The sequence below is a fragment of the Mustela putorius genome, unplaced genomic scaffold, assembly GCF_011764305.1.
Source record: "Mustela putorius furo isolate JIRA1106 unplaced genomic scaffold, ASM1176430v1.1 tig00004007_pilon_pilon_pilon, whole genome shotgun sequence".
NCBI lineage: Eukaryota > Metazoa > Chordata > Mammalia > Carnivora > Mustelidae > Mustela > Mustela putorius.
Window position 1 is genome coordinate 3,169,182 of NW_025422145.1, and position 20,302 is coordinate 3,189,483.

At 50.3% G+C, this 20,302-nt stretch overlaps 1 protein-coding gene across 2 annotated transcripts in view; it reads right to left on the reverse strand.

The window, feature by feature from the left end:
• Window positions 1-20,302, reverse strand: part of ABCC1 (ATP binding cassette subfamily C member 1) — a 127,475-nt gene that overhangs the window by 53,207 nt on the left and 53,966 nt on the right. For both annotated transcript variants that reach the window (XR_006604377.1, XM_045072205.1), the window contains exons 6-10: window positions 15,206-15,267; window positions 13,737-13,868; window positions 5,349-5,579; window positions 4,530-4,707; window positions 2,992-3,153 (exon numbers count right to left, since the gene is read on the reverse strand). Coding sequence is in view for 1 of the 2 variants with exons in the window: in XM_045072205.1 (XP_044928140.1) it covers window positions 2,992-3,153; window positions 4,530-4,707; window positions 5,349-5,579; window positions 13,737-13,868; window positions 15,206-15,267 (765 nt within the window). In the remaining variant the exon portion in view is untranslated. The remainder of the gene's footprint in view (window positions 1-2,991; window positions 3,154-4,529; window positions 4,708-5,348; window positions 5,580-13,736; window positions 13,869-15,205; window positions 15,268-20,302) is intronic.

Here is a 20,302-nt window from a genome sequence, read left to right on the forward strand (position 1 = left end):
TTTAAAAAAAAAAAAAAAAGTAGTCAGTGTATTTATACCCCATACACCGTTCTATGAACATGACCTGTACTGATTCATTCCTTCATCCCAACATCCCTATGATGAAATGTAACATTACCATTACCACTTTGCAGATAAAGACACACTGAGGTTTAATGACCTTAGGGAATGATGTCACAAACCTAATCATTGAAGAGGCAGAATTTGAACACAGTCTCATTCCTGACCCCACACCACTGTCACTATCCTATACTGTATTTTTTTTTTAAGAGTTTATTTATTTATTTGACAAACAGAGATCCCAAGCAGGCAGAGAGAGAGGGAAGCAGGCTCTCCACTGAGCAGAGAGCCAGACTCGGGGCTCGATCCCAGGACTCTGGGATCATGACCTGAGCCAAAGGCAAAGGCTTTAACCCACTGAGCCACGCAGGCGCTCCTCTTATACTATATTTTTAATGGATGAACAGAGAAAGCTGGTTTTCTATCCAAACCAGTGGTTCAGAAACAGGGAAGAATTGCTCCTAAGGGACATCTGGGTCACAACTGGCAGGGGGGAAGGTAGCAGGGGACTGTGTTCTTGGTATCAGAGTGAAAAGACCAAGGACGCCACTGAACCTCCCACGGTGCATAGGACAACCCCCCCAACAAGAGACTATCTGGCCTCAAATGTCAATGATACATTCAGCAACGCTCATCTAAAACAGAACAATCTTCTTAATGGTTCTTAATCAACCCTCGAGGCTGATTCTAAAAGAAATGCTCCAAAAACTATTTCACCCGTGGCTGAAATTTCTGGAGAAGTGGATACCCCAAGATGTCGGCCCCAAAAGAAATTTAGACTGCTATTTATGTCTAAGTTTCATTTCTAGAAACAATTTATAATCACTCATCTCCTGCTGTATAAACAGACCAAAAAAAAAAAAAAAGTAAACTACAGTCAAATCAACGGATAATTTGCTGCACACCTATTAGGCACCGGGCCCTGCTGGGACTACACTCACAGGAAATAAAAAATAAGGCACAAGCAAGACACTGGGGGGTGCTGGGTTGGCTCAGTCAGTTAAGCATCCTGACTTCGGCTCAGGTCATGATCTCATAGTCTGGGGATCCGGCTCCGCATATAGCTCCCTGCTCCCTGGGGAGTCTACTTCTCTCTCTCTGCCCCTCCCCCTACTCATGCATGAGCGTGCGTGTGTCAAATAAATACATAAAATCTTAAACAATCAAAAAACCAAGACACTGAGCCGATGAGTAACCAAGACACTTATCAGGAGAGGAGGAGCAGCTATACCAAGCAGCAAAAAACTATTCTAGAAGGTAACATCAAAGGAGCTTCTTTACTAAATTATTAGGATTTTAAAAAGGAAGAAATCCAGGGTGCTTGGGTGGCTCAGACATTAAGCGTCGGCCTTTGGCTCAGGTCATGATCCCAGGGTCCTGGGATCGAGTCCCGCATCAAGCTCCCTGCTCAGTAGGAGCGTGCTTCTCCCTCTCCCGCTCCCCCTGCTTGTGTTCTCTCTCTCGCTGTGTCTCTGTCAAATAAATAAACAAAATCCCCCCTCCCCCAAAAAAGGAAAAAAAGGAAGAAATGCATCTAATCCTGAGAGAAAAGCATCTGGATCTGGCAGTTGTCACCACCTTTAAAGATGGGGAGGACTTCATCCTTAGTGAAGGAGGAAAAGGGGGGTGCCTGGGGGCTCAGAGGGTTAAGCCTCTGCCTTCGGCTTGGGTCGTGGTCCCAGGGTCCTGGGATGGAGCCCTGCATTGGGCTCTCTGCTCAGCGGGGCGCCCGCTCCCCCTGCTTCCTTTGCCTGCCTGTCTGCCTACTTGTAATCTTTCTCTCTCTGTCAAATAAAATAAATAAAATCTTAAAAAAAAAAAAAAAAAAAAGGAGAGAAAGGAATTCCTGGCAGAAAGAAAGACACATACAGAGGCTCAGAGTGACAAAGGATAAGGCATGTGTTAGGCCATGAGCACCTTTTCACTGTGGGAACCTCCCCTCCTCATGTGGAGGGGCTGTCAATCACACACTCTCACTGCGAGAGGGCATGGGTCCTGGGCTGGCCAAAGAACTCTGCCTCTTGGTTCACAGTGACTGGTACATGGATGTGCCTGAGACTCTGCCTAAGGAAATGAGGAATGCAATATTCTCTTTTCTCTGACACTGCTCTCGGGAAAGATGGTAAAAGCCCAAAGGTATGGAAGCCAAGGGAAATCCGATGGAGAGTGAAGTCATCTCGGAGGCAAATAGGGTCAGGAAATGATGAAAGGGTGACCCTGAGTCCTCACAGCACTGCGTGAACTCCTGGATCCATCCATGCCTAAAGCCATACCCTGTGCCTTGCAGTTACATGCCCCCACAAAATTCCCTTTACTAGCTCAGCCTATTTTAAAGATTTTATTGATTTGAAAGAGAGAAAGCATGTGCATATGAGAGAGAGAGAGAGCCCACGCAGAGGGGAGGGGCAGGGGGAGAATGATACTCGCCACTGAGTAGGACGCCTGACTCGGGGCTCTACCCCAATAGACCACAACCTGCGTCAAAGGGAGATGCTTAACCAACTGAGCCAGCCAGGCACCCTGCTTACCATCCCTTTTAAAATGGGTTTCTATCCCTTGCAACTCAGAGAATCTTAACCAACACAATTCAGGGCTAGTGAATAAAGAAATTTTGTTACTGTTTGGGAGGATAGAGTGGGAGAAATATGTGTGTACCTTACAAGGCTGTTAATTACGTACTGTCAAAAAAACAAATACAAACAAGTATCACGCCATCAAAAAGAGCATAAATCCAAAAACCGAGAAAACAGATATGACACCAGAAATTGTCCAACAGAGCAAACTATAAAGTATGAATGATGTCAAGAAAAAAAAAAAACAAAACCCAGTGAATGACAGAGGTTCTTATCACCGACACCCAGCCCCTCACCCCCACTGCCCACATGAGCTGGTCCCTCCCACTGCACAAGGGGAACAAGGTCAAACACACACCAGCCACAGGAGGTAGAGAGCAAGGATGACTTGCAGAGGAGCTGACCAGACCATGTTAATGTACGTAGCCAAGTCCATGAACCTCTGGGCGTCCACAGACATGAGGTTGACAATCTCCCCGACAGTGGAAGACTTTCTGGCTGAGTTGGTGATCACCAAGGCCTGCAGGACAACGGAGAGAGAAAGATGGTGAGTCTAGCAGGCAAAAACCTCTCGTTAGGTCCACGTGGAGGAAGAACACAGCTCAGGAACGGAAAACCCCCCTCTCTTTTCTCCTGCCTTCCTACCTTATCTGCGTTCCCAGCAAAGGGTCCCACCGCAAAGCCCCAGCTCTTATCAATGACGGTCTCTGCCTCATCCTGACTTCCGTAATACGGAAGGGACCCCAAGATCACCTAAACCAGGGTGTTACACACTGAAGGGTACACACACACCACTGGGGAAATTTGTTACAGCACCGTTTCAGATTTGGTAGGACTGGGATATGGGCCTGGGGCGATGCATTTCTAACGAGCTCCCACATGATGCAGATGCTGCTGGTCCGCAGATCACACTCAAGGAGCAAGGTCAAGGTCAGGTTTCCCAATCGTGGCATCACTGACATTTGAAGCTGGATACGTCTTTGTGGGACTGGCCTGTGCCTTATAGGGTGTTCACTAGCATCCCCGGCCTCTAACTAGACACCTCCATCTCTGGTTAGGACAACCAAAAACCAAAGACATCTCCAGACATCTAACAAACATCCCCTGGAAGGATAAAATTGTCGTGATTCTCAAACATGGTTTCACACTACTGTCTGGGGAGTTTAAGAAATGAAGATGCCTAGGTCCCACCCTCAGAGATCCTGATTTTGTCGGTCTACACAGCAACCAGGGCAGTGGGAGTTGTTAAAGTTCTCCAAGCGAGTCCAACTTACAGACAGGGCTCAGAACCAACAAACTGGCCCATCTCTCTTGACTAACTGCTAGGGAGTCTCTTCTTCACCCACAGGCCCAAGAAGTGTCTTCGCCCCAGAAGCTAAGAAATTGAAGGAACCAAGAAATTCCCTTAAAGCTGGATTGCCTAAATGCCTAAGCAGTCCATTACCCAGGGAAAGGACCACCTGCCCAGTTCATATGGGGAGTCAGAACAAGCTCAAATGGAGTATCAATGGCGGTGACAATGTGAACGTGCATTTTCCCAAGTCAAATGCGACCTAAGAAACTCTTCCGCATGGTTGACACAGGCCTCGAGGACATGCTACTCATCAGCTTTGATAAGGTCTCATGCCTGATGGGCAACTGTGGCCAGCTGCAGTCATGTGGGCTGGCCTCCTGCTACTGCTCTAGAAGCTGAGCTTGAAATCCTCACGGTGGCCTTGGGGGTGACCTAGCCAGGTCCCCCACAGATTCTGAGGCTACATACACAGGGAGATGTCAACGGGACCCTACGCGGGTGAGGACCAACCTTCACCTGCCTTCCAGGAGAAGACACCCACCTTCCGGTTGACCCCATGCACCTTCCGGGTGACCCACCCACCTTCTGGTTGACCCACTCACCTTCCGGTAGACCGCACCGATGACGGCTGTCTTGATCCTCATGCCGCTGACGAAACAGATGTGGAAGTACTGGTGCAGCACGAGGGTCTGGAAGCAGGCGCTGACGAACAGCAGCACGGTGTAGAAGTAGCCCTGCCAGTCCGGGGCCTCTTGATCGTTCACGAAGTTGATGAGCAATCTGAGGGAGCAAGGAAGAAAGGACCGGAGCCTGACACACACGCGCAGGGAACAAGTCCTCCCACGTCCGCCTTTCGACTCTCCCTGAGCCAGGTGAGGTGGGTGTTATTCCTGCCATTTTATGCAGAGAGAAATAAACCCACAGGGGTGATGGGGCTGTGAAGGTTGCCCCAGCAGGTGCAGGTGGCTTCTCGTACCGACTGCTCTGGCTCGTCACCAGAAAGCCACCCGCAGGTGACCAGAGAGTATGTTAGGCAAAGGCAGGAAGGCAAAGACAGGAGCAGGTGCTCCCCCCCCCCCCGCCAGAGACAAAAAGAGGTAAGCAGAGAGAGGAGGGGGGGCACCTCCTTGTGACTTTCTGTTTTCAGGCCGCGGTCTGACGCAGTCTGGCTCATTTTCTTGTCCTCCGTTTCCCTAGCCATTCCTCTCTCCTCCTCTGGCTTCAGGGGAAGTTGGTTTCAGTTACTTGCAACCAAAATGGCCTGAGTTCACATGGTGTCAAAGCAAAGTACTGGGCACAGTGGGTGAAGACAGAGAGGCTCGGCTGTAATTAAGCCCGTGGGGCACCCCACGTGACCCCAAGGCAGAGGTTAGGAGTACTGCCAGTGGAACGTGCCCCGCTGAGAGGGAAGGGGGTCTTACTTTAAGATCTCTGGGCCGGCAAACATCATCAGGTCGTGGAGGGCCTTGAATAAGAAGCTCATGAGGAAGTAGGGCCCGAAGGTCTTGTATAACACCTTGAACAGAGACGGCTCCCGCTCCTTCTGGGGGGACTTGACGATCAAAACCTCAGCCTCCTCACTCACATCCACCTGTGAGCCCCCTTTTGGCTTGGCGGGATCCTTGGAGGAGTACGCCATCTTCGCCTGCTGCCTGGAACACAAGGAGTGTGGACCGGTTGTGGGGTTTTCTGGAGACTCCGCCGGCTGGCCCGGGGAGAGGCCCAGAACATCCACCCCTCAGGGAGACCGGCCCGAGAGAACCAGTCACTGCAGAGAGGCAGCTTAGCACGCTGCTTCGGAGCACAGACTCGGGGCCCTGGCCGGCCAGCTGGGTGACTTTCAGGCAAGTTCCCTAACCAGCCCAGGTTCATCACCTGTTCAATGGGGATACATATAGGATCCGGCTCACAGAGCTGCTGTGGAAATTAATGGGTTAATACACACGAAGGGCGCTGAAAAGTACAAGGCCCACAGCGATCTACAGATGTGACGGAGCAGCAGGCTCCATGCTTAGCTGGGGGTTTGCCTGAGATTCTCTTTCCCTCTTCCCCTCCCCAGTCTGCATGCATGCATGTGCGCTCTCTCTCCTAAATAAACAAGGAAAGGTGAAAATCTTCACAACCTTGCATCTGGCAGTGGATTCTGAAATATGACACCCAAACTACAGGCAACAGAAGAAAAAATAAGATCGCCTGGACTTTGTCAAAATAAAAAAAGTGTCAGGACGCCTGGGTGGCTCAGTGGGTTAAGCAGCTGCCTTCGGCTCAGGTCATGATCCCAGCGTCCTGGGATCGAGTCCCACATCGGGCTCCTTGCTCAGCGGGGAGCCTGCTTCTCCCTCTGCCTCTGCCTGCCTCTCGCCATGCCTGTGCTCGCTCTGTCCCTTTCTCTCTCTGATAAATAAATAAAATCTTTTAAATACATAAATAAATAAATAAAGTGTCGTGTATCAAAAGATACAATCAAGAAAGTGAAAAGACAGCCCAAAGAATGAGAGAAAATATTTGCCAATGAAATATCTCCTTGTAACCAGACCATGTCAAGAACTCTTACCGCAGAATAAGGGGAAAAAACCCAATTTAAAAAGGGCAAAGAAGAGATGCAAATGGCCATGACATGTTGCTTGACATCATTCATCATCAGGGAAACAGAAACCAAAACCACAGAATGGTATTACTTCACACCCACAGGGGGTATCATCAAAAAGCCAGATAATAACAAGTGTCTGCAAGAATGCGAGAAACCGGAACCCTCGCACAGGGCCCTCCTCCCGCTCGGACGAGGATATAGCAGAAAACAGTGGAGTGCCCTTCTAAGATTAGGTCACAGAAAACACAGTGGCTTCTGTCTTGCCCTCTCTTGGATCATTCATTCCAGACAAAGCCAGCTGCCGTGTGAGGAGGACACTGGAGGAGCCCCCGTGATGAGACGCTGTCAAGAGCCCACACTGACTTACTAGCCGTGTGCAGTTGGAAAGCAGGGCCTACAGTCCCAGTCGAGCCTTTGGATGATGCGGCCCCAGCTAACAGGGCGAGTACGACTTCAGGAGCCGCTGACCCAGAACCACCCGGCTAGGCTGGACCCCATCCAGAGAAACCGTGTGAAATAGTAAATGTTCGCGGTCACTCTCAGCTGCTAGGCTTGGGGTAACATACTATTACACAACAAAGACATACCTCCTAACTCTGGTCTCCAAATTAAAGTCAAGTCAACATCTTCAAATGGCCCGATGTGGGCTCCGCCACCAAAACATATGCTTCTTCCTTACCTAACCTAGTACCAGCAATTTACGGGATCCTTCCATGGTGTAAGCGTACTGAATGGCATTCAGTTTCAGAAGGCTCTCCTTTGTCACGCTGATGCCACACACTTGACTATTTAAACTACCTGACGCTCTCTCTTAGCAAGCACAGCTTTCCAACCTGCCTTGGCTCACTTCCCACCCCAGGAAAGGACCAGAAACACAGGAATTTCCTCCATGCTCTGGGTCGATCAAGCATGTGTCCCCTCGGTCCCCACCCAGGATACGTGGAAGCATCCATCCACTCTGTCCAAGTTCACAGCCTCTGATCCATGCAAAGGGAGCCTCCTTCCTGCTATTCCTTCATTTCCTCCCACTTTTGTTCCCTGACATCCAAGGTCCTGCACAGCAGCCAGTGGGACCTTCCTAAAAACACATCCTCCCACACCAACTCATAGCTTCCCCACCGCACCCAGAATAAAACCTAAACTCAGTGTGAAGTTGTATAACTTCCTATGTGTGCTGTAACAAATTACCACACACTGAGTGGCTTAAAGCAGCACAAATTTATCGTCTCATAGTTTCTGGGGGTCAGAAATCTGAAGAGGGCCCACAGGGCTACATTCCTTCTAATCTGTTTCCTAGTCTTCTCCAACTTCTGGAAGCCTCCTACATTCCCAGGCTTGTGGCCCCTTCCTCCAGTTAAAAACCAGTTACAGCTGCAGATGCTGTAACACCTACCCCCTGACTTCCTGTCTCCTTTTACAAGGACCCAGTGATCCTATCAGCACCTTTGCCATTTAAGGTTCTGGGGATCAGGTCATGGACATCTTTGCGCATTATTCCACCAACCACACTGTCAATGTCACTGTGCAAGACCTTCCCAACTCCCTTTACTGACCTGCCCTAAAGCTGCCCTTTTCCTACTAGGATTTTTAGTATTATTCCTTTTAGCACATGCAGGCCTCCTTGGCAAGGAAGAAAGAGGGCTAGGCAGACAGGAAGGGAGTGGCTCAGCCCTCCCCTGTTCACTCTCTGTACCACTTCCTAAACCAGACCCAACCCTGGGCCTGCGTGGGCTGCTGGTGACCCAGGGCTGTTTCCAGTGGCTGAGAGACAGGTGCCAAAGGGTCAGGGAGAAGGTCCAGGGCAGGCAGAGGGGAGGAAAGCTCATGCCTGAGTGGACAAGGTCAAGGTCAGGAACGGTGGGAAGGATCGGCTAAGGCCAAATCAAGGAAGAAAACTATCCCATTAACAAGAAGCCCACAAAGGAGGGAAGTGCTCCAGGACCGGACAGGAAGCAAGCCGGGCATCTGCGAGCTCTGGCTGGGAGGGGAAGGAAAATTGGAGGGGAAAGGTCTGAGTCAGGAGAAACAGAAAGGGGTGGGTAAGCTGAAGGCTGGGAAGAAAAAGGGCCTTTCTGAGTAGATCAGATTCCAATGTGGGCAGAGATGCCCATCAGTCACTTGTCCACTAATGAACTGAACACATGTTCTGGGTCAAACCTAGAGCCCCATGAGAGGAAAGGATGAGCAAGCATGATTTCATAAGACTCTTATTGGTGCTGGGTGCCCGGGTGGCTCAGCCGGTTAAAGCCTCTGCCTTCGGCTCAGGTCACGATCCCAGAGTCCTGGGATCGAGCCCCGCATCGGGCTCTCTGCTCCGCAGGAAGCCTGCTTCCTCCTTTCTCTGCCTGTTTCTCTGACTACTTGTGATCTCTGTCAAATAAATAAATAAATAAATAAAATATTTAAAAAAAAACAAAAAACAAACTCTTACTGGTGCTATCATGGGGGCTTCCCAGGGGAGGTGACATCACAGCACTGACCTGCAGGATGGGAGAATCAGGATGGGAGAAAGGATGCTCCAGGCGGAGGGAACAGGATGAGCAAGGCCTGGAGCTAAGGACAGGAAATGAGGTTTGGCAGCCCTTTCTCGGAAGCGGTGAGAACCTCAGGGTGACCTGAACAGGCCTGGGAGCAGACGGCAGGGGCTCGAACCAACCAAAGAGCAGCAAGGCACTACTGAGGACTCTGTCATCTGTCATAAAGGCTTTAGGAAAGGCCAAATCTTAAACTTAAAATAAGTCTCAGCATGACTGAAATTTCTACATTTCTGGGTGTCCTCTGAGCATCGCGGTCTTTGACCCGTAACAAATATCCAATATAACACAGAAGGGCAGACTTGACCTATGAAGGTAGAGAATGCACTTTACAACCCTGGGGTACATTTTCACTCTTCTTAGTGCTAACGATATACAGAAGGACGGTCTCAGGAAACACAGTGGAAGTGGCAAGGGTCCCCCTCCCATCCCACTCCCTTGGTAGCCCTGGCAGGATTTTAAAATGTGCTGCTTATGAAAGCAAATGACTCAAACTTCCCCCACCACCCTACCCTTTTTTCAAGTTTTTTTTTTTCCTTTTTCTTTTTGTTTTTTTTTTTTTTCCTGTTCCCCCAAAACAGAGCTTTTCTCAAAGGGGGTTGTTCTGCAAATGCCACATTCTCTGATTATCAACGACTAAGTCAGATACTAGACCTTCTGTGACCTAAAGACCCTCAGTCCCCCAAAAACAACCCAACAGGAATCTACGTAGATTGAAAAGCCTGCGCGAAATCACCCAGATCTGGACTCGAACTCCATTTTCAGACATAAATCTATAATATCCATAGTGTGTATTTTGTAGTTTTAAGTTTAAATACACCTTGAATTTTTTTCAGAAATGCAACTTTCTTTTTTTAAGATTTTATCTATTTATTTGACAGAGAAAGAGATCACAAGTAGGCAGAGAGGCAGGCAGAGAGAGAGGGGCAAGCAGGCTCCCCGCTGAGCAGAGAGCCCTATGCGGGGCTCAATCCCAGGACCCCGAGACTATGACCTGAGCCGAAGGCAGAGGCTTAACCCACTGAGCCACCCAGGTGCCCCCAGGAATGCAACTATTATTGAAAAGAAGGGGAGACTATATTTCATTCAGAATTTAGCCAAGTGATGGCCATGACTCTGCAAAACCTCTTCTGTGGGGGCGACTGATGATGGGTCCGGAGATCGGGAGGGATTTGCAGCTGTCACAGCGAACCCTCCCCTTTGCGACAAGCAGCAGCTCTCCATTCTGTTCTCCTAGCGCGCATGCGCCGGAGCATCTACTCACTGAAATACACATTGTCCTACAACAAAAACGTTTCAGATTTCCTCAGAAGTCTAGTGAGAGAATTTTGTTGATTTTTTAAATTTTAGCTATGTGGGTGGGCTATTTTTACTGACCTATTACCTTAAAGTAACTGTACTGATGTTGGAAAATCTTTGTATTCAAGGCAACAGTGAGTCTGCAAGGTTCAGAACCACCGCTCAGCACACACGTGCTGGGGCTTTGTGTCATTTTTTCGGTATTTTCTATCTGCATTCCTTTATAAAATAGAGACAATTAAGCAAAAAGGGCCACCCTGTCTTTAAGCATGTTTTCTGCTTTTTAAAAAACATCTATAGCTTAATTGAGGTGTAACTGATGTACGTTCGGTCGCACATATTGGGAGTGTATGAATGGTTGAGTTTTGACCTACATGGATACACAGGCTATGATACTGTCCGCAAAATCAAGGTGGTGAACATATCCATCACCCCGTATGGTCTGCCAGAGCCCTTCTGTAACTTCTCCCTCCCACCGGCAGCCTGTTCCCCAGCTAAGTGAGGAGGCCTGGCCACAAGGGGCCACACCAAGAAATCCCAGCAGAGAAGAGGACTCTCCCTTCGCCCACCATGTCCGTCTGGTTTGTGCCTCTAGAGACAGAGCGAATGACAAGGCAGTGGACCCCCAAGCTGAGAATCCCTGAAGGCTGAGGTATTGAGAGAGCCAGTGCCTCTAGGGGTGGCCCATGTTGAAGCCTGAGGAGCCAGGGCTCACCACATCCTGCCAGGCAAGACGGGAACGCCCAGCCCAGGGCTGCGTCCAGATGAAGCAACACCACTCGTATGGTATTGCCTGCCTGGGGTTTACCCAGGACGATGACAGGGTTTACCCATGATGTTTATCGCACTGAACTGTCAGAAATCCCTCTGAGCAGCAAACAGGGGCTCTGGGGCACGAAGGGACCTGAGGGACACAGCCCCTAAGGCCCCACCCTGGTCTCCCTGTCCCCTCTCTCACCTTCCCCAGGGCAGCCCCACTGGTTAAAAAACAAAACTCAGGACGTGCCACTGGCCTGCACAAAACCCCCCTCTGACTTCTCACTGCACTTAGGATCAAACCTGAACGCACTAGCTCGGCCCATGAGACCCCTGCAAATGCTTCTCCTCGCTTCCTGCCTTCCATTCTGCCCCTCACACACTCCACTCGGGCCACACTGCTCCCCCTACTTCTCCATAAGCATGCCAGACTCGCCTCTACCTCAGGACCTTTGCATGCGCTCTTCCCTCTAACCATAAAGCCCTTCCCACACACATGGACGCGGGTCACTACTTCCTTCACTATGAACTTCTGCTCAAATGTCGCCTTGTGCGAGTCTATCCCCACCCATGGCGTCTCTATCAGTTTCCTCAGCCCCTCACTTGCCCCACGTCCTTGCTATAATCTCATAAAACTTTCCCTGTCCGTGTATGTTCGACTTCCGTCCTGTCTGGCTCCTATATGGAAGGTAGGGTGGCCCCAAACAAGGAGCCTCTTTGGTCCCACAGTCTGAACACAGACGGCCTAAACTGACTGCACGGCAGCAGGAGACCTCAGAACTACTGAACAAATCAGTTAAGGGCCAGGACGGTGACAGACAGGGCTTCTCGTTCAAGCCTGGTCCTCCTTCCGCGGAGCCTCAGAGGCCACCTCTCCCACACCATCTGCAATAACCTGCTCACCCAGAAGGGTGGACCCAGGGACCCGCCTCTGCCTGAGAACCTCCTACGGGGTCACAGGCACCAGACTCAGACCAGGTTCAGGAGGAGCCATACGTGCCCAGAACACCGCCCATCTCGCAATGCCCGCCCACAGAGGCTTATGGCTTGACCTGCCGGCCCTAAGACAACCTCTCCTGTGTCTGTGGCTACCCCGAATGGGCACCAGCTCAGCGTCACAAGGGTGTCCTAGTAGCCAACAGGACGAATATACTGAGTTCCCAGCCCCAACCAGGCCTGACCAAAGATCTGTAACATGGGTGTTCTGGCAACTAGACCTCCAGTGCTAAGAGGTCACAGGCCTACCCCATAAAACCACAGGAGGAAGGACAGCCACTTTTGTTTCTTCTCCTGCCACCACCCTCTACCACCCCCATGTCACCCGTAAGTTCTCAACTGCCTCCTCTGGACACGGGACACAGGCCAAGGCCCAGGACCTACCCTCCTGTAACAGCCACTTTCCTTTCTTACCAGCACGTAATACAATGCTGTTTCACATAACTGAGGATGTCTCAGGTTTGATGAAATCAAGTATGTGCTGGGGAGGCCCTGGCCTGATTCCCAAAATAACCTGGTAAGAGGTCACGGGATGGCATGCAGCTCATGTGGGTGGCGTGTCTGAAACTCGGGATACCAGGCCGCCTGCGGGGCTCAGTCGGTGAAGTGTCTGCCTTTGGCTCAGGTCATGATCCCAGAGTCCTGGGATCGAGCCCCACATTAGGCTCCCTGCTCAGCAAGGAGTCTGTTTCTCCTTCTGTCCCTCCCCCTGCTCACGCATGCTCTCTAATAAATAAATTAAAAATCTTAAAAAAGATACATAAATAAAATAAAATTCAGGACAGCAAATGTGACCCATAATGCAAACTATGATCGTCAGCGTGGGTTCATCAATTCTCACAAATATCCTTTCTGCTGGGGGACACTGATAACAAAGGAGACTATGTATGGGAAAGGGGGGGCTTACACACAACCCCCTGTGCCTTCCACTGTGAAAACTCAAGTCTAGGGGCACCTGGGTAGCTCAGTCTTTGCACATCTGCCTTTGGCTCACGTCATGATCTCGGGGTCTTGGGATCAAGCCCCACACTGGGCTCCCCGCTCAGCGGGGAGTCTGCTTCTCCCTCTCCCACTCCCCATCCCCGCTCGTGCTCCCTCTCTTGCTGTCTCTCTCTCTGTCAAATAAATAAATACAATCTTAAAGACGGGAAAAAAAAAAACCCCAGTAAAGTCTATTTTATTTTTTAAATGCAGCACAGTCCAAAGCACCCTTGGTGAGGGCTTCCTGGGCAGAATAGCTGCTGAAGCGATGGGCTTGGTGTGTCGAAGCCAAAACAGTGAAAAGAGCAAGAACACTCAGGAGGCCGGACGCTCCCGGTGAGACAGGTAAGGTGCCGCTGTCTCAGGCAGAGCGGGGCTGCGCACCCCAGGCATGCCCTTGCCGAGGGCCCAAGCAACCAGCATCCATCTTTCACTTTTGTCTACCCAGACTGCCTTAGCTACGTGGAAGACTTTTCCTGGATTTTGCAGATGAGCGGACCACGGCTGGGAAGAGTGAAGCAGCTCGCCCAGGACCCCGAAGCTAGTCAGAGGGGACGCCGCCACCATTCTGCACCGTGGCGGCAGGAAAGGGGGTGACCCGGTGGTCCTAGAGAACGCCCAGCTCTCCCCTGAGGCAAGAGGCTCGCACTTACCTTTTGGATTTGGCACACTCCTTCTTCCAGTTCTTTACCAAAATGGGCACAACTTGCTCTGACGTGTCCTCCTTATTCAGGGACCAGAGGTCAGTGCTCTCCAGCGGCTGGCGGTAGCCGTGAACCATCAGCCTGGGGCCAAAACACCAGGGGAAGGAGATGAGAGTCGCAGCAAGGGGACGTAGACCCTTGTCGCCCACACCCGCCACACCAGCCCACCGCCACGGACATCAGCACGCACTTAGGAAAATCACAATATGCACGGGACATCTGGGCACATTAACTCATCACCCCTAATTCCATTAGGTCGCCCAGAAAACATGCCTTCATTTTTCAAAGACACAGAGTACTCAGGATACAGATTTTACAGGGGCTCCACTTTAAAAAAAGTTTTTAAGACTCAGTGGCAAAGCAGTCATCATCGTTAAATCCCAACGATAAGTTTGTTGAGTTTGGTTAGACTTGCTTTCTACATGTTTGGACACTTCCATAAAGAACATAAACCTGTCACTTGTAACTTGTTCTGAAATCATTATCAAACTTACAGAAAAATCACATGAATACCTACCCCTCCCCCAGCTCACCGCTGCTAACATCTTACCACATCTGCTGTACTCTTCTCTCTACCTATAAATATACACACAGAGACTTTTTCTCTGAACCCCTTCAGCGGAAGCTGTGGATGCAGCATGCTTGCACCCCTGTTACCGTGCATCCCCCTTAGAAAAAGGGCACACTCTCACAGAAGCCAGAGAGCAACTCACGAAAATCAGAAATCTAACGATGGCATGACCCGCAGTCCACACTCCAATGACCCCAACTGTCCCCGAGATGTTCTTTAACTGATAATGTGAACAGTATTTAATTAAAAAAAAAAAAAGATGTCTGTGCAAAGTTTATAAGGACAAGGAACAGTGTCCTTAACTGTTAATCTGAATAGTATTTAATTAAAAAACAAAAAGATGTCTGTGCAAAGTTTATTAAGACAAGGAACAGTGCTTATGGAGGAAAAGGGATTCATAGAATCCTGGGTAAGATGCAACATCGTGCAGGAAGAAATGTGTGGGAAAAAAAGACAGGAAGGGAGCCTAAAGTGAGCAGGTGCCTTGGGAGTTTCTGGTTGTGGATCTATGCCTGTTTCTTATACCCACATTTCTTACAGGGCATGGCATTATTTTTCTAATGGCAATTTTATTTCTTGGCCAACAACTGTAATTAACCTGATGTTTAAAAAAAAAAAAAACAAAAAAACAACCCAAATCCGAAAACCAAGAGCACACGGCTTCTAAGTGCCCTGGGTGAAGCCATGCACAGAAGTGCTGCAAGCCATTTATGGTTCACACGTCAAGTCCGTGCACACGGGCAGAGGGTCCGCGTCTGAGCCCCAGGGCCCAGGACAGGCGTGCTCAGCACGTGCACTGAAGGGCTGATGAAGAGACAGCAGGCCCGAAGCACCCGCCTGGCCTTACCCTGTAATCCACCAGAAGGTGACTCTGGAAAGGAAGGAGGCGCTGGATTCCGGGCAGGGATTCTAGTGGAGAGAACACACGGGGTGGGAATAAACAGGAAATGATCAATTAAACCTCTCGTCTAGGCACGCTTGGCAACAAGCAGGGAGCAGAGCACTCTTACTCTCGAAGGACCAGCAGACCCCCTCCCACCGAGGACTCGCACCCCAAAAGGGTTTCTCTCCCGAGCCCCCGTGACTGTCAAAGAAACACATGGTAACTCGCCAGTGTTATCCAGGAAATATTTCCTGAGTGTCTACTATGTGCAAAAGCCTTATATTCCTCCCTGCCTTATATTCAATTCCATGGCAACCTGGGGAGTGTGCCCGTTACCCCCATTCATTCACTGACTCATCCATTCAACAAATAACCGTCTGACCACCAGCTACATGCCGGACGCTCTACCAAGAGCCAGCATCATCTTACATCCTCATAGAACCTTACAAGCGTGGGAATTACTATTATTCCTGTTTCATTCGTTCATTCAACATGTATTTTCTGAGCACCTGCTACATGCCCAGCACCATGTATATAAATCTGAGCAGACACAACCCCCGCCTTCAGGAAGCCTGCAGTGCACTAGAGTAACAGTGACACCTGCTAACTTCTGTACGGGCTAACTCTGCTGTAAGTGCTTTACACACATGATCTCCTGCAATCTTTGCAACCACCCTAGGAAGTAGCGAAAAGCATCATCCTCGCTTTGGAGTTAAAGAAACAGAAGAGCAGAGAGATGGAATGGTCTTGTCAGGCTCCCCCCTCTGGAAGCAGAGGGCACAGACGGCGAGTCCCTAACAGGCTTCAGAAAGAGACATTAATCATATAGTCCTGTGAGCAAACACACAACTTCAACTGGCATGAGGATCGTTCCCTGAAGCTAGGTCAGTGTACCAGTGAGGTCACTGGTATCTTAGTGAGATCACAGCAAGAGAGCCGATAAGCGGATGGGGGCTGATCTAGGGGATGAAGGTCAGAGAAAGCGTCCCTGAGCTGGGGTCTGAAAACTGAGGAGAGGAAAACGAGGAAAGGGGGAGAGAGCAAGGCAGTCTCAGCCCCAAGACTGTGTGTGTGCAAAGGTCCTGTGGTAGAAGGGGGCATAACCCACTCTGGGAACCTAGAAGGGGCTGAGCAGTCTATACTGGAGGCCATGTAAGGGATTCTGGTCCTTATCCCAAGGGCAAAGGCAAGTCATCAACATATTCCAAGAAAACGCTCACAGAACCTCTTTCCCAGAGGCACAGAAATGAGCTCCAACAGCACGCGCGCGCGCGCACACACACACACACACACACGGAAAAGGATGTCCGCATGGAGCCTCAGAGACCACACACAAGGGCCAACTTTCCACAGTGAAAACATTCAGATCTATATTGTAAAATATATGCTTTAGTCAAGGGGGGGAGGGGTCACCATGCAGCAATAAGATCTCTAACAGAGGAGGCTGCTCCATGTTCCAGCATTTTTTCAGAGACAGCCTTGGAAACACACAAACACACACATTCTGCCAGAGTGGTTTTCCATCCAGGTGGCAGGTGCTTTAAAAATAACACCATACCTGGTCTCCACCTCCCAAGAGTCTCATCAAGCTGGTCTTGGGTGAGACCAGGACATCAAGCTTTTATGTTTGCTTTTCGCTCCCAGAGTCTCCCTGGCAAAGCAGCTAGGCAGGAAATGTCCCAGATAAGCCTCCACTGTCTTCTCACACCTGTTACCACGGAAGCTAAAGCCGTGTGGAGTTAAAAGTCCTCAGCCACAACCAGAAGCGGCTCCGAACTTGCCCCAAAAGGGATGAAGGGAGCTGCCATCAGGCCAATAAGGAGAAATGACTGCGACCATCATGTCTGATTAAAGACACAATCTCACAATGACACTGGGGGGACAAAAAAAAAAAAAAAAAAAAAAAGGGCAACCCCTTGGTGTCGCTCATGCCAAGACACATGTGAACCAAGCCACGGTCTTAGAAAACAGAGAAAGGGCAGGAGCCAAGCGTGTTCCCCAGCTTTTCTAAATGAACTTCACCAGAGGGTGACCAAAGAGAGAAAAGGGAAATGTCTTTGCATAGAATCAGTCCAGCAGGGAGGCTCAGTCAGTGAAACCTCCAACTCTTGATTTCGGCTCAGGTCATGACCTCAGGGTTGGGAGATCGAGTCCCGCATCGGGCTCTCTGCTGGACACGGAGCCTGGTTGACATTCTCTCTCTCTCCCTCTCCTCGGTCCCTCCGCCACCGCCAAAATACAGTCCAGCTAATAAGCAAAGAGTGAATGACAGAACATTAAGACAATGGGCCATTTTGCAACCACAGGGGATTACTAGAATATTCGGCAATACCCAATGATTACTATGAATGCTTTTAGGCCAGAGAGTGGGGTCACCGTTGGACCGTTGGGCTGTTTAAAATCCTTATCTTTCAGACAGTCTCACTGGGAGAGGTGGGTGGAGGGCACGCACGAATTCTATTCATGCAACCTTTGCTAAGCCGAGTTTATTTCCAAATAAAAAGTTACTAAACAGGGACGCCTGGGTGGCTCAGTTGGTTGGACGACTGCCTTCGGCTCAGGTCATGATCCTGGAGTCCCGGGATCGAGTCCCGCATCGGACTCCCAGCTCCATGGGGAGTCTGCTTCTCTCTCTGACCTTCTCCTCATTCATGCTCTCTCTCACTGTCTCTCTCTCAAGTAAATAAATAATAAAATCTTAAAAAAAAAAAAAAGTTACTAAACATGTTTAACTCCCTGGTTTTCAGAGACAGGTACTGAAGTACTTACGCAGGAAGGTGCAGAATAAAGGTAGTCTACGGTCCTCTGTTACCCGCTGCTGCCTACTTCTGTACACGTGTGCAAGCTTCCATAAAAAGCTAAACGAGAAGCTTCCCTATGGACAAAAACATGCATCCTGGGCCCAGAACCACCGGGCTCCACGCAGGGACCACAGGGGTATCAGGAGGCTCCCAGCCCCACCTGCACCAGAGTCCAGCCTAGGGAACCCATTGAACACCCACTCCAGACCAGCTCAGATCAGTGCCTGTGGGCTTGCTTGTGGGCTGGGGCCCTGGCCTCAGGAGACTTTTAATAAGGCAATCAGGTGCTATCTGCCTCAAAGACCTGTGCTCCAGACCAACCTAAAGGACAGTGAGTTCAGACTTTGGAGCCTGGGTTCAAATCCCTGAGAGGCCATTTTCTCGCTGAACGAGGTGGGGCAAGTGCCTCCAGCTTGAAGCCTCGGTTTTGGAATCTGGGTGACAGGGAGCGGTGCGTCAGCTGCTCAGCCTACTCACGCGACTGCAAGGAGGGACAAGTGATTGAGTCCACAGGTCTGTGCTGTAAGCTGGAGCTTTTCCAACCCAGCGCGGCAACATTATTCGTGGGGAAGGCGGCGGCATTTGCTCAGGAGGCTGGTGGTGGGTGGGTTATCATGTCGATCTCAAATACACCTCCACTGTAGCCCGATTCCACCCCAGGGTGAAAAGGTGGGGTGCCAGTGGGAAAGGTGAAATGGAAGGGGGTGGGGCACAGCCAACAATGACTCAGTTATTTCTTGAGCAAATATTTAGGGAGGGCCTGCTTAGATGCCAAGAGGTGGCTGGGGACCAGACAAGATGCAGAGGTCCCCACCTGATACCGCTTCCCACCTGGGATGGACAATTAGCAAGATGATGGGAATACATATTTAAGTATCAACAGGAGAGCCACAACGAAGAAGAAAAATGAAGGTGTCAGAGAGAGATGGGGGCCGGGGCTTGCTTACAGGAGAGGCAGCAAACAGCAAAGAGGAGCTCAGAGAGGGAGGCTCCCAATCCCAGTCCTGCCATTTACCAGCTACGGGCCCTCAGCCAAGTTACCTGGCAAGGAGACTAAACGAGATGGAACATGTTACGATTCCTTAGAATAGCACCTGGCACAGGGTGACAGCTGGAAGAAGCGGTAGTAATGGTATTAATACTAACTCTGAAACAATGACGATAACATCTTCTGCTTCCCGCAGCCCCACGGCACACTGAGCGCCGAACCAGATGCTTTCCACGAGGGCTGGCAGAGAGAGGCCCACAGGCTGGCTGCGAGTCTGTAAGGTACGACCGCCACACGGTGATCATGGTCCATTCACACGCTGTCCATGTCTGCTTCCAAGCCCCGACGCAGAGGGGAGTACCCACAGCATGAGCTATGTGGTTAACAAAGCCTAAGTATTTCCCGTCTGGCTCGCTACAGAGAGAGCTGGTGAAGCTCTGCTTGTATCAGAGCTCCCAACACCCTGAAACAGGGACTACTAAGGCATAAAACCAGGGCTCAAACGACGGCCGCTTGCCTCCAAACCCGGGCTTCTCTCACTCTCGGCTTCGACATGGAGAGTCGCTGTGTGAGTTACAGACCTTGCACAGAGATGCCCGGCAGTGGGGCAGGTCGGGGCTGAGAGGCAGCCCGTGCCCATCTCAAGACTTCCAAGTCCTGTGCTGCGAGGGGCTGCATCAGCCCAAAGGACGCAAGGGCGGGCCCGAAGTCAGCCACCCACACAGGCGGGGTGCGATGTCTTTTTCTCATTCTCAAGGGTACGATGTTTTTTTCTCATTCAGCAACGAGCCCCACTGCAAACAGCCCGGTGTTAGGCATATGCACACAGGAGAGGTCCCCAAATCCTGGCATTCTCTCAACATCAGGCAACTCTAGCCGTGGGGCAGGACCAAAACAACCTTCCGATTGCGGAACTGAAGGCAAGTTCATTGCCTTTCCATCCTCCTGGATACAAATGGAGTCCGTACCCATGAGACCGTAAGAAACAACAGCCCAGAGGGAAAAGATTCATCCTCACCCTGGCCAGGAAAAATCCCAGCTGCTGCAAGAAAATTCCCCCGGCAAATGCAATGAGATCGCATTATTTATAAGAACATTTCACAGTTTCTAATTTGCATGCTCTAAGAGCTTTGTCCAATTCGCCTCCTCCCTCCTTTGCTTCCAAATGGGGATTTTCAGATTACAAGAAGCCGTCCTGTCATGCCGACAGAAGGCCCGCGTTGCCAGGGCCAGAGAAGGAACTCTCTTAAGTTTGGGACCTGGTTTCTGGAA